At 49.9% G+C, this 13540-nt stretch overlaps 2 protein-coding genes across 3 annotated transcripts in view; both read left to right on the forward strand.

Annotated features, from left to right (window-relative positions):
• Positions 1-1326: 1326 nt before the first annotated feature.
• LOC105539083 (chromosome unknown open reading frame, human C17orf47) lies at positions 1327-3902 on the forward strand. Its single transcript, XM_011979195.1, has 2 exons — positions 1327-3072; positions 3730-3902. The coding sequence occupies exons 1-2, from the start codon at positions 1479-1481 to the stop codon at positions 3879-3881; spliced, it is 1746 nt and encodes a 581-aa protein (XP_011834585.1). The 5' UTR covers positions 1327-1478; the 3' UTR covers positions 3882-3902.
• Positions 3903-4876: 974 nt separating this feature from the next.
• SEPT4 (septin 4) overlaps positions 4877-13540 on the forward strand; it is a 20771-nt gene continuing 12107 nt past the window's right edge. Inside the window, exons 1-2 of one of the 2 annotated variants that reach the window (XM_011979189.1) lie at positions 4877-5029; positions 6484-6580. In XM_011979189.1, the coding sequence (XP_011834579.1) occupies positions 5022-5029; positions 6484-6580 (105 nt within the window). In that variant the 5' untranslated portion in view covers positions 4877-5021. The remainder of the gene's footprint in view (positions 5030-6483; positions 6581-13540) is intronic. The other variant, XM_011979192.1, reaches the window with a different exon arrangement.

Genomic DNA, 13540 nt, shown 5'->3' on the forward strand with positions numbered 1-13540 from the left:
GTAGCTGGGATTACAGGCACGTACCACCACGCCGGGCTAATATTTGTATTTTTAGTAGAGTCGGGGTTTCACCATGTTGGCCAGGCTGGTCTCAAACTCCTGACCTCCGCCCACCTCAGCCTCCCAAAGTGCTGGGATTACAAACGTGAGCCACTGCACCCAGCCCAAATCCCTTTTATTTTCTTTTTATTTATATATATTTTTTTGAGATGGAGTTTTGCTCTTGTCACCCAGGCTGGAGTGCAATAGTGCAATCTCAGCTCACTGCAACCTCCACCTCCCGGGTTCAAGCGATTCTCCTGCCTCAGCCTCCCGTGTAGCTGGGATTACAGGCACCTGCCACCATGCCTGGCTAATTTTTTGTATTTTTAGTAAAGACGGGGTTTCACCTTGCTGGCCAGGCTGGCCTCAAACTCCTGACCTCAGGCAATCCACCCGCCTCGGTCTCCCAAAGTGCTGGTATTATAGGCGTGAGCCACCTTGCCCGGCCCCAAATCACTTTTATTTATTTATTTATTTATTATTTATTTATTTGAGATGGAGTTTCGCTCTTATTGCCCGGGCTGGAGTACAATGGCGCAATCTTTACTTAATGAAACTTCCGCCTCCCAGGTCCAAGCGATTCTCCTGCCTCAGCCTCCCAAGTAGCTGGGATTACAGGCATGCGCCACAACACCCAGCTAATTTTGTATTTTTAGTAGAGATGGGGTTTCACTATGTTGGTCAGGCCATCTCAGACTCATGACCTCAGGTGATCCACCCACCTCGGCCTCCCAAAAGTGTTGGGATTACAGGTGTGAGCCACTGCACCTGGCAAATCCCTTTATTAATAAAACACCAAACTCTCCTGGACCAAGAATGTGAGAATTTTATTATTTGAGCAACCTGGATTTTTACCCCAGGAGCAATGAAACCATCCATGAGACCTGGAAAAAGCTGAAGCTCTCTTTTATTTCTTTTTTCTTTTTTTTTAACTTGTATACAGTACAGTTTCAAACAAAATTGGGGCAACTTTGTACTTTGTACCTTATTAAAACTGGGGCTTACACAGTGTGTTTGGTTTGACCTTGTCTTCATAGGATCTTCTGGCTGATTCCTTCTCTGGATGAGTCCCTGAGAATTTCTAGAATCTGGGGAGAGTAAAGGAGGGTCTGGAGCCTTCTCTATATACAAGGAAATCCCAGTTTTGTTAAAAACTTGCCAAAGGCTTGGTGATATAACTCCAAAGAGAAATTCACAGATTCCTTTCAGGTACTTCTTTGGGATTCTGTAAAGAATTGTGACTGTACACTAGGATGTTTAATAGGAAGGAAACTCCCTCCTTTATGACATCACCAGACAGACAGGTAGCTAAGGGGACTAGTTGAGACACTCTTAGAACAACAGCCACTTTTGTGGGAGCCCAAGAACAGCAGCTTTAAAACGGGGTAAATATTCAGGCATCATTAGGATCCTGAATACAAGCGAGCCAGTAAAATATGGGATCTACTCAGAAAGGCACAATCTATCAGATGGTCAAGACAAATAAACCTGGGGCCAAGGTAGCAGTTTCAGCACAGAGAGGGTCTGAGGTTACTACTAACACATCCCCTCAGCGGGGACATGGGTACATTCTTGCCTCAAGCCATCGAAGTGCTGCAGTCTCCCTGAACCCTTCCCACCGAAGATCAGAAGCTGCACATCCCACCACTCCCCATTCGGCATCAGACTATCCTCGATCTGTCTCCCTCCAGTCAGGGCCTGGACACTATGCGGTACCCACTCCTCGGGTAACCGAGACTGGACCAAGAACAGAATCATCCCGCCATTCCTCTCCTCCTAGAAAGAACCAGCAAACTCAGACACTGGCTTCCCATGCTTCAAGCAGACTACGGAATGTTAGTCCACCTGGAGAGGAAGCAGCACGAAGAGGCGGTGAGAGCAAGTCAGGGCGTGAGGTCGGCCATCATGCCTCATCAATCCCAGATGCCAAATCTACTCGTCGGTTGAGTTTTCAAGATCAGAAGGATAACTTACAATCACAAATCTTACAAGATGACCCACCATCCAAGGTCCAGAACCCCCAAGGAGTCAGAGTTCCCCGTAGGATTTTGACTTACCCAAAGGATGAAGCAGTACAAACTGAGCCCATCCAAAGGATTACGACTGCTAGCGAGATCAGATCTCCAAGGAGTCCCTCTCGCCCAGAGCACAGAAGCAGCTGTGTCTCTGCAGACTATCAGACAGCCCAGAGAAAGGTCCCTGTAGAAGAATCAGAAACAGGTCCTTACAGTTCAATTCCTTCAAAACCCAAGGCCTTGTATAGGAATATGAACTTGGACTCATCACTCAAACTCTCTGTCCTTAAAGATTCTGATGGTGTACACCGAGTTTCTACACGGGTAGACCCTGAGTCTCTTCACAAGTATTCTGTCTATCCTGAAACCAAGCCCTCCGCAAAGGTCTTAGTATCATCACAGGTGGAGTCCAATGTGAGGGCCCCAATCCGAGGAAACAACGAGGTTGGCCGCAGGGTCACCATCTCCCCAGGGGTACAGTCAGTAGAGCCAACTCACCGTGTGACAGCTCAGTCAGTGTCTGAGGGCTCCCACAAGTCATCCATGTTTGTCACTCCAGAGCCCATCTATAAACAGCAAACCCCAAAACCCCCAGAAACTACCTACATGTCCCAAGGACCTACACCCAGGTATCCAGAACTCTCGCAAAAGCCCTCCATCCATGCAGAACTGGAACTGACCCCTCGGCCCTTGCCTCCTCGGTCCTTACCTAGGTACGGACCTGACTCCTCATGGTGGCCCTTGCTGAATCCTGAAGTTGAAACACCCCAAAGCCAGCCGACAACACCTGATTTTGAGCTTAAGTGTTCTCCTTCCCTAGATCCTTTATTGTCCGGTTTTAAAATAGACTCTAGCCCTTTCTGTGAGGATCTGAAGTTCCAGAGAGAGAAGGCAAGCCTATCACCACCGTCACCACCAAAGGAGTTTCCAAGTTGGGCACCACTGAATAAAGTGCCACAGACCCCCAAGCACACCTGCAAACAACCCATTCAAAGGTTTAGTGCTTTCTTCCTGGGTATGTGAAGAAGCAGACTGCCCAGGTGCAGCCCCAATTTAGTGAGATGGGATGTTGGGGTGGGCAGGAAAGACCACCTCTTCATTCTGGGAATAAGGGCTGCTCTCCTGCCAGTGCCAAAGCTAGTCCTATCCTTGAGCCTATTGCTCCATTCCTTCCCTGCCAGCTTCTCTGTGCTCCAAGCTAATGACATCGATGATGATGCTTGGGCCGGGTGACAGGCATTGATTCCTCCAGGCAACACTGCTTACCTTTTCAATTGAAGGTAGTAGAGAGGGCTTGCAGGGTTGAAAGCTGCTTCCTGAGTGGGGATGAAGAACTGAGCTGGGGTGAGGGCCGGTAAGGGCTGTTAAATAGAATAAGGGCCTCTGGTAAATACTCTGACTACAAAGTGGAGAGGGTGGGGTGCAGATGAGCTGGGATTCCAGGAGGGGAAAGGCATTCACAGTGGCACAGAGAGAGGGTGTAAAAAAGGGAAAGGGAGAATGGGTATATGATATGTAGTTCTAGGCTGGAGGAGCTTCTTGGAGAGGACCAAGGGCTGAGGGCACCTTTGGGTGGAGAAATGTGGAGCTAGAAAGGGAGCTGCAAGTAGTGGAGGGTGGGATGTGCATCCCACAGAGAGAAGAAAAGCAACCATCTCTCTGTTACTTTCAGATGTCTCAGAGGAAATGTACAATCGTGTCATCTGGTGGCTGAAAGGTCTGTGCTTTTCCCTCCTATGGGTCCACTGTGGGAGCTTGGGGGATGGGAGGACAGGTGAGGAGTGGCATCTATGTATCTACAGAGTTGGGTCGTTTAGGAGATAAATGCTGGGATTTTGACCTGAAGAAGCCGAGGAACTTCTCATCTTGCTGAAAATTTCACCATTAGAGTCATTTCTTTGGGGGCTTGGGATCTTTTCCATTTTCAAGCGTCTCCTTTTAACAGGAAGTTACTTCTGGAATGGAGAATAATTTAAGCCTCATGGCCTTTTCAGCTTAGTTGGTCACCTATCACATGATTTAAAAAAAATACACCAAAGCAAACCGCCTGCTTCACAGTCTTGCTCAGAGTTGACTTCACCCTAATTCAGGCTGGGGACTCTTCTCATGTGTTTCTCGGGTTCCTCAGAACCCTCCTCATGCCCCCACTCTACCACCTGCGGTACTTATTGGTGCTGCCCAGGCAGGATCTTCAGAGATGTCTGGGCCTCCCCCTTGAGACCGTCAGTGTGTCTTGCAGCTCTAGAATCCTTAAGAGAAGTGTCCCCAGACCTTGTGACCCTCCGCTCCCTTTATACTCTTGGCTTCTCTGGGGGCAGGGGAGGGTGGGGACCAGCCCTCAAGGAGTAAATCTTGGCAGCAGGGACCTCTTGCTGTGAGCATTTTGGCCCAAAATATACTCCAGCCCTATGAGCATGACAGAGGCCAGGGCTATGGATAAAGCAGTTCCTGGGGAGGAGAGAGCCCTGGGAATGCCGACCAATCCCAACCAGCATGAGCCCTCCTAGTGATGGTCAGCAAAGAGCAGAGAAGGGCAGTCCTCCTCAGAGGGAGCAAAGCTCTATAGAGTAGCGGCACAGTAAAGTACGAACTCGAGTTATCTAACTGGATTTGGGCCCTGGGTCCACTATTTTCTGACTGTGACCTTGGGTAAGTTATTTTACCTCTCCAAGCATCAGTTTCCTCATCTGTTAATGAGAATAATGGCTCCCTCTTAGGGTTATTGTGAGGATTATTACAAGTTATTACCAAAAAAACACTTAGCACGGTGCTTGGCAACAGTGAGCATTCAGTAAATACTAGCTGCTGTTATTTGGGCCACTTGCACTAGGAAGGGATTGGGCCAGGTTTGCCCAAGTCCACTGGGCATCTTTAGTAAATTTCTCTTTTTCCCCTCCTATTGGCACTCTCTGAATTCCATTTGCTGCCCCCTGGGAATGCCTGGCTTCTACTCTGTTATGACAGATGAGGAGGTAAGAATGCCCCTGGGAGGTTACTCCCAGTCTTCCTGGGCCCACCCTGCAATCCAAATCCATCTCCTGTCCTGTAATGGGAGTAGGCATGGAGGGAGACAGAGCTGCTCCCTATGGTTGAGCAGATTGTTCACTGCACAAGAGCACTGGGTGGAGGGGGTAAGTGGGGGGCCGAAATCTAACCTGTGTTCCATTTGCCAAGCTGTGCACCTGTGGGGCTGCATCTCCCCAGAGGGGGATTTGCACAAAAGCACTGTATGAGCTAGTTGCAGTCCTAGAAAGAACAGACCTTTTGGCAGATGATGAATCTTGCCAAGTGCTCTGTGGGAAGGCTGTCTAGGTAGCCGTTGGATCAGTCCCCACCTGGTTCTCCTCTTTTCAGCCTGGGGCATTCTAGAAAGGGGTCGCTTTTTTGGGTTACACACTATTTGGGTCCTCAACTTGGAAAAACTCAAGGTGGACTCTGCTCTCAGCAGTCCTGTGTCCTCATTTTGGCAGTATCCTGATTTCACTGCATTGTTCCCATAAGTACTTTGGCTATTCTTGGCCCATGTTTGATAAGATGGTCAAAGCTCTTCCTACTTCCATTATTTTCTCTTGCTGTATTTCTCTATTTCCCAAAGCCTAACAATGGCCTCTAATGGGTCCCATTCATGGGCTGACTCAGGATGGACAGTTGGCCACAGATAGAAAGCAAATGAGTGCATAGTGGGGGTCAACCTAAGCTCAGATAATGGAACAGCTGAAGGGGAGGTGACCAGAAACAAGGCTGCCACCTCCCACTGCCATGGGTTCTTATCCAACCCTGAGCTCAGCTGTAGGTGGGAGTGGCTACTTTCAGAGATTATCTCCATGCAAGACAGTAAGTCCCTCCCTCCCTTTCTCCCTTCCTTCCTTCGTTCCTCCCTCCCTTCTTTCAATGAACAATTTTTATTCAGATGCCTAGCACTCTACTAGGCACTTTTAGGGGACGCATTGAAGTTTCACAGCACACACATTCCTTGGCCTTGAGAAACTTGCCATGATATGGTTGGGGAGATAAAACACAAACAGGAAACATTTAAACAACAATATGAAATAGTTGGTGCTGAAATGTCAAAATAGATGGAACAGACTGAGTAAGTGCTCTTGGAGGGTCTTAGGAGAGAGGGAGTTCGCAGGGATATGGGTAGGGGGTCAGGGATATGGGTAGGCCCTCCTTCCCAAAGCCAAGGGATGGTGGTGTCTTAGCTAGCCTTTTGCTCACCCCTAGATGCAAATCTGTACCTTTGGGAAGGGGTTAATATTTTCCTTCAGTCAAGATTTGATGTTTTTGACTGAGCAAGCTCCTCCCTGTTCTCCCCCATCCTCACCCCCTTTTTGTGTGCATCATGTTTTAGTTTAGTAAGTCAAAAGCCTTGGCAACAGGATGGCTCCTTCCTAAAATAGCTCTTATCCTGTCTCAATAATTACAGCTTTCCAGCCCTGTTCAGCAACAGAGTTGCTCCCCAGAAGCCGAGAAGAGAAGGCTCCCAGGCAGCTGGGCTGCTGATCTTCTCTGACATTCTGGAGGTAGGATGGCATGGAGGTGGGCCAGGTGCTCTCTAATGCATGAGAGAGCTAGGCTCTCCCCAGCCTGTCCCCCAGCCAGCATGGCCCCATGCAGCCTCAGGATGGAGATGCTGTGGTGCTGGTGTCCAAGGCCTCTGATTCCTCTAATCTGGGAATGGTTGACCATAGAGTCTGTTCCAGATTCCATTCCTGGCAGGGATTCTCTGGTGGCCTGGCCACGATGCCTGGCTTGTGGAAGGCATCATGTTTGTTGTTGAGCTTCACAAGCTTCTCTGGGTGAACAGCTGGGGATGGCACCTGATTCAGCCCATCTCTTTCTCCTAAGTGTCAGTCCCTTCCCAAATGGCCCTTCAAGGCCCTTTTGTCTAAGGAATGGGGTGGACAGATGCTTCTCATCCTTGGATTGGGACATTAGGGGCTGGAGTCTCCCTAGAGGAGTTTGTGCTGGACTGAGGGAAGCATTCCTGATGGGTTTTTTTTGGGATCAGAACTAGCAAAAGCTCAACAGGAAGGTCCTGAGGGTGCCCTAACGGGTCACTGGGGGCTGTCTTCTCACATAGCCCTGGGGAGTTCCTGAAAATAAAGCAGTTCTGATGGGAGGGACTGCAATGCCTTTGATGGACAGGGTGTGTTAGCCCCAAGATGCTGTTTCCTCAAGGCATCTGACCTACTCATCCTTAAATGTGACTTCTCAGACTGTCACAGGGCAAGGTGGTTTACTCTCTGCTCTATCAATTATGCAAGAAACCAACTCTGGAAAATAGGCCAGGAATCAGAGGAGGCCATCTCACTGATAATTAAGGCAGACCTCAGTGTCTTTTGGATGACATGTCATGTGACCCCTGAGGGATAGGATGATCAGCCTCCTGTTGTCTTCTGAATCACAGGAACATTTTGCTCAGGTTGGCTTCCTTTACAAAGAGAAATCCAAAGCCTTTGAGGAACTCAGGGAGTTTCCACATTCATGAGGATGTTCACAGAATCCTAGGTCATGGGCTATCTGGAAGGAACCCTCCCTCACTTTTTTTTAAAGTGCTCTGTTGCCCAGGCTGGAGTGCAGTGGTGCGATCCATAGCTCATTGTAATCTTGAACTCCTGGGCTCAAGTGATTCTCCTGCCTCAGCCTCCTGAGCAGCTGGGACTATGGGCACCAGCCACTGTACCTGGCATTTCTCTTGCTTCAGGTAGAGGTTCATAGTTGAGAAGAAAGAGAATCATTGAAAGAATGGAGCAGAACTGCTGAAAATGGGGCAAGGCATCTCGGGAGGCTTTTTTTTTTTTTTGAGACGGAGTCTCGCTCTGTCGCCCAGGCTGGGAGTGCAGTGGCATGATCTCGGCTCACTGCAACCCATGCCTCCCGGGTTCAAATGATTCTCCTGCCTCAGCCTCCTGAGTAGCTGGGATTACAGGCACCCACCACCACGCCCAGCTAGTTTTTGTATTTTTAGTAGAGACGGGGTTTCACCAAATTGGTCAGGCTGGTCTCAAACTCCTGACTTTGTGATCTGCCTGCCTCAGCCTCCCAAAGTGCTGAGATTATAGGCATGAGTCCCCACGCCCGGCCTTGGGAGGATTTTTATAGCAGTTTGACCATTGTTGCACAGCTTCTTAGGAAGCAAGCATCTTACCCCGTCAGATGGCACTCTGTTCATTTCCAGCTACCATGGGCAGCCAATTCCAGAGCAGGATGGAAGGCTGGTGACCTCTGGCTAAAACTTGCTAATTTGGGGACAGGCTAAGTTGACCAGCTCATCAGGTTTTGCCCGGGACTTTGCTGGTTTTAGCACTGAAAGTCCCATATCTCAAGAACCCCCTCAGTCCTGGGCAGACCAGGACAGTTGGTCACCTAGTACAAGCTGTGGTGCAGTCTGCCTGGAAGCACAGAGTGAGGGGACAATGTCCTGGCTTCACAGTGATACATGGGCAGGTTACTCCCTCTGCCTATAAAATGGGGGCAGGAAAATACGATGCTTTTCTCTCAGACTTGATAGCAGAGCTGAGGCCAGACTCTCTTCTTAGTTCTTTGTTTTGCCCAGAATAATCCCACATAGGGAAAAATCTGCCACATCCGTCGTGGACTTTTTGGTGTATTTTCAGAAGCTGTGTGGTGACTGGAACCAATCTCCAACATCACATCTTTCTGCAGAGTAGTTTGGTGCTGTTTGAAATGGTGGAAATTACTTCAGAAGCTGTGTGGTGACTGGAACCAATCTCCAACATCACATCTTTCTGCAGAGTAGTTTGGTGCTGTTTGAAATGGTGGAAATTCTGTTTCCAAGTAACAGAAACAGTGGGCCTGGGTAGAGTAGGGAGCTTGGCTTCACAGGCCAGGGTGCATACTCGGGTGAGGAAGTAAATCTGTAACAAAGGAGCCACCCTGACAGGTGCTCAGCCAGAGGCAGGCTGTCCTGAGAAGCAGAAATGGCCATGTCCCTCACCCTCCTCTGCTCAGCTGCCTTTGGCTCAGCTGCTGTTAGGGGAGCAGCAGGAGACAGCTGCACCTTGAGGGCTGAATGAAGCCTGGAGGAGGGGGACAGAATGTGAGGCAGTTCCTGAGGGAAGCTCAGGCTGACACTGTGGGTGTCGCTTCCTTGGCACACCCACTGCCGGCAAAGCCATCTAGTTCCAGGGGTCTCCACAGTGGCTGTTTCCGGGAATTTGGGTGGGTAGGTCTGAGACCAAGCATTAGCTTTCTAGAGATGGTGTCTCGCTGGAGAAGCTGACTCCACAGATGGTAGTGGCTTGGTCATTCCAATGTCACTTTAATTTAAGGCATTACTCTGGTATTCTCTGTCCTCCCATCTCTCTACCCCTATTACATGTGCACACTCCAAATCCTTTGGAGGGAAGGCATTTGAAATAGTCACAGTTGACAGTTACTGGTTTGATGTTGATAATTTTCTTATTAGTGGAGATAATAGCTACCATTCATTTAGTGATCACGTTAAGTGCATTAGTGGGTTTTCATAGTAACCTATGAGTGGATTTATTCTCCCTGTTTCACAGATGAAGAAACTGAGGCTCAGAGTTTGTTCATCAAAGCTGGAAGCATTTTAAGGAGCAGTCTGTCCCAGGGAGTCAACTATATGGTATAGAAACCCTTCTTCTATAGCCACGTCTCCCTGGAAAATACTTCTCAATATTTCAGCAGCACCTTTAGGTATCAAGAATTGTGAAGGGAAAGGTTTTAGTGGGAGTAACATCTGTGTCCTTGCATGTGAACCATGAGGCTGGGAGGTGGGTGTGAGCTTGTGAGCAGCCAGGATGAAGGGCAAGTGAAGGGTCAATGAAGCCCAGAGCCTCAAGGCTTGTCTGGGCTCTAAAATCAGAATGGAAAACTAATCAATGAGTCCTTTTAGTCAATCCATATTGATCAGCCATCTCCTGGGGGCAGAGGCCTGGACACCCAGACAAACATCACATCACATGTTTGCTGATTTGAAGTGAGCAGAGGTTAAAAGAGAAGACATACTCCCTGCCCTTGAGGAGCTTGTGGTTAATTCGGTAGAGAAAAGTATACAGATGGGTCACTTGAAAGGGTGTGGACATCAAAGGACAAAGCAAAGTCCAATGAAATGAGTCAGCAAAGCTTCCAGCATGGAGGCGTATGGAGGGTAAAAGCCAGGGAGACACAGATATTGGCACAGTATAGTGAAGACTTTGGTAACTTGGCTGCCCAAAGGTTGAAGGGCAGTTGTTTAGAATCAGTGAGTTTTTGGCCATTGGAGGTAGGTATTCGAGCAGAGGCTGGGAAGGCAGGGGAGCCTTCAGACATCTGGTGAGTAGTCACATCAGGAGGTTTGTAAGTCCTTTCCAACCCTGAGCTCCTATAGCCCTGCCCTGCTCGCGGAGGGTGTCGGAAGGACTGTCTGGCTTCTAGCACTCCACCAGCTCCGGAACTGCCCCTCTTTGCAGTCATTCAGCAGGTGCCAGGAAACACAGTGTTCCCCAGCCTTGCCACCCACACCTTATGCCTGCCTCCAGGATCATGGGACACGTGGCAGCAGCTGGGGGAAGATTTGGGCTTAATGTATTTTGGTTTATTGCCTTTGTCCACCACAGACCTCGTTGCACAGACTTGCTGAGGTTTCCTTGAAAGACACAACCCAGTGATATCCTTTGGTCCGAGGGCTCTCTGACTGTATCATCAGTGACTCATGTATCTCACTGGGGAAGGGATGTATGATTAGTTCTTGCACCACTTTAGGGAAACTTAGCTACTGAGAGGCAGAAATGGCCATTGCTAGTTATGCAGATCTGAAATCCTGATTTCCTATGGTAATTGCTGTTTATTATCGGCTTTGAACCTGGGCCCTGGGATGGCCCACATGCAGCCTCCTTGCTTAGGTCCTGTGCCACACAACCTGTACCTATGGGTGGGCAGGAACGACCTAGTGGAGGGGGCCAGGACATACCATGTTGGCCTGACCTAAGCGACGGAGCCCAGGACAGCAGGCTAGAGCTATGGTAGCTGAGCTGAGTTTCCCAGCTAGACACTCCCCTAGGCACTTGGCTCAGATACCGTGCCCTAGCAGTGCCTGGGGAGTTGTATTCTAGTCAAGGCCATCAATGCTTGGTGGGATATTGAATTTTGAGGGAGAGCTAGCGCTCCAAGAGCTGAGCCATGCTGAAGCAGAGTTGGCCAGGCCACCTGCTGGGTGGAGATGAGGAAGAGCACTCAGTAAATTGCCAGTGACTCACGCAAGGGCTGCTGTATTAGACTCTAACTCCCTCACACAGAATGTAAGAGCTAGAGTTGAGAGAAGTCCAGTCTTCTCTTTCAGTGGGGGAAAGAGAGGCCCAGAGAGGGCAAGGGACTTTCAGGCAGTAAGACAGCCAAGTTAGCATAGGACTTGTGGCCAGGCCAAGTTCTCTCAGAGTCCTCCGAATGCTGTGGTAGGTTAGCATGCAGGGCTTGTGCAGGGGGGATGGCTCAAAGTCAGTCTTCAGCTTTTATTTCACCCAGCATGCCTCATGTTAGGCCTGTGGTACAGTGATTAGAAAGAGATTAGACCAATATTCTTGGCTTAGAGCTAAGTTCCATGGTCCCAGGACTTGCTTGGGGCCTCACTTTCCTCAAGGCAAGCTGGTACCAACCTTCCTCAGGACACACAGGGCCCTCTGGCGCCTGGGCAGCAGATGCCAGAGAAGAACTGGGATTCCAGCCACAGCTGAGGATGAGCTGGCTGGGCTGCCTTTTGAGATGTGTCTGTGTCCACACTTGGAATTCAGCTGAGATCAGGGGAAGGGGCATGTTATAATAGTGGAAAGTAAGGGTTTCTGCTGGGTCCTGTCTTCCCTGATGTAGGCTTTCTCCTCACCCCAGGCTACAGGACTCTGGAAGCATGTAAGAGGTATTCTTAGAGTGCATACATGAGTACTGGAGGCCCAGGGCTTTGAACAGTGGGGCTTTGTATAGCCCAAGCTTGACATTTGGGGCTGATGGTAGCAGCAGCTGCTGCTTCTGCAGACTTCCAACTGCCATTGGTTTCTCTCTTTATGTCTTTGTTTTCCTGAGTACAGCTTTGGATGCTCTGATCTACCCCAGACCTTTTCTGGGAGCCTCTCTTTACCTTTAGAGGTTCCCTTTCGGGGAGCCAAGCTGCTGCCCCCATTCTATACATTCTCCCCCTTTTCTCAGATCCTGGGTCCTCTCCTGAATCACTGCATGGCCAACCTTTCTCCAGCACCTCCTGCTGCTGCCTTGTTCTCTTATCTTCCTCCAAGGCCTATAGTAGAATACAGCATATCCTCCTTCCCCCACTCCATCCACTTGTAGAAGGCCGGAGCTGCAAGGAAGCTTAGAAATCATCTAGTTTAATCCCCTCATTTTCAGCTATGGAAACTGAGACCCTGACGGGTGAAGCAAGGCCACCCAACTAGGAAGGTTTCTCCTCAACCTGCTGGCTCGTGAACACCCTGCCATCTTCCAGTCCACCAGTGCCAAACAGCCAATAACAGCTCCAGTAGCAGCCCCATTGTTTTTCTCAGCTTGATCTTACCTGCTGCCTCAGGCCTTCTTCCCTCCTCTGGCTGAGTTCTAACTGGTCCCGACCACTGCTACTGGTTCACAGATCAGACTGAAATACAGCAGGCAGACCTCTGGCACTTCTACCAACAGGGAGGGCCGTGCCTGTGGGTCTCAGTTTTGTCCAGAGTGTATTCAGGCAGAAGCCAGTCAGCCTGCCATTGAGAGAGGGGTCTTGGGGGTCAGGACGGAACATGCTTCTGGAAACTTCCACAGGAGCCTGACCAGCTCAGACCCTACTTAGCTCAGGGAATCCCTCACCAACACCCCACTCACCAAGCATCTGCCTTCCCCTAGCTGCTGCTCTGACCCTTCTGAGCCTCTAATGCCTCTAAAGCTTCAGGGGCATCTGTCCCCTCAGCGTCTCACCTGCTTGTGGGAGGAAGACTGGCCCAGCTGGGCCTGGGTCACGCCTGGGTTGGCCTCTTCTGAGGCCCTCCCCACTATCCTCAGCCACAGGCAAGGCTCCACTGCCCTGTTAAAGCCACTCAGCCTCTCCCTTCCATCCTTCCGGCAGATGATCCCTGCAGCAAATCCTCTTTAATCTGTAATCTGCGGTACTGCACGAAGGGAACCTGTCTCTAACCTGCCCCTTCACAGCTCGGGTGGAGGTGGAGAATATCTGACATTCCCCTTTAGGAGGTGTGGTGATCAGTAACTTGGGCATCAGCCGGCTTCACTTTGTGAAAACCTTGCTGAATCCGTGCGCTAACTAACGGTTTCTCTCCAACTCACAGAGCAACTCCCCCTCCCTTCCAAAGGCGTCTTCTTCTGGGGATGCCAGGTGGGGCGTTCGGTTTTCTTTGGGAACTGGCTCAAGCCCCCGCGGTACTTCTGGAGCTGAGTAAAAAAGAGCCAGGTGTCCAGTGCTGCCCGGGGACGAGGAGCTGAGGCTCCCCGCTCTGTCCTGGGTGACCCTATGCTCTGCGCCT

Source organism: Mandrillus leucophaeus, unplaced genomic scaffold (assembly GCF_000951045.1).
Source record: "Mandrillus leucophaeus isolate KB7577 unplaced genomic scaffold, Mleu.le_1.0 Scaffold20, whole genome shotgun sequence".
Classification (NCBI taxonomy): Eukaryota; Metazoa; Chordata; class Mammalia; order Primates; family Cercopithecidae; genus Mandrillus; species Mandrillus leucophaeus.

Excerpts from the sequence above, each read along its gene's own strand:
- LOC105539083 (XM_011979195.1), top strand. The coding sequence starts at position 1,479 with ATGGGATCTACTCAGAAAGGCACAATCTATCAGATGGTCAAGACAAAT. Across the intron at positions 3,073-3,729 it reads GTTTAGTGCTTTCTTCCTGG|ATGTCTCAGAGGAAATGTAC; the intron begins GTATGTGAAGAA and ends TGTTACTTTCAG.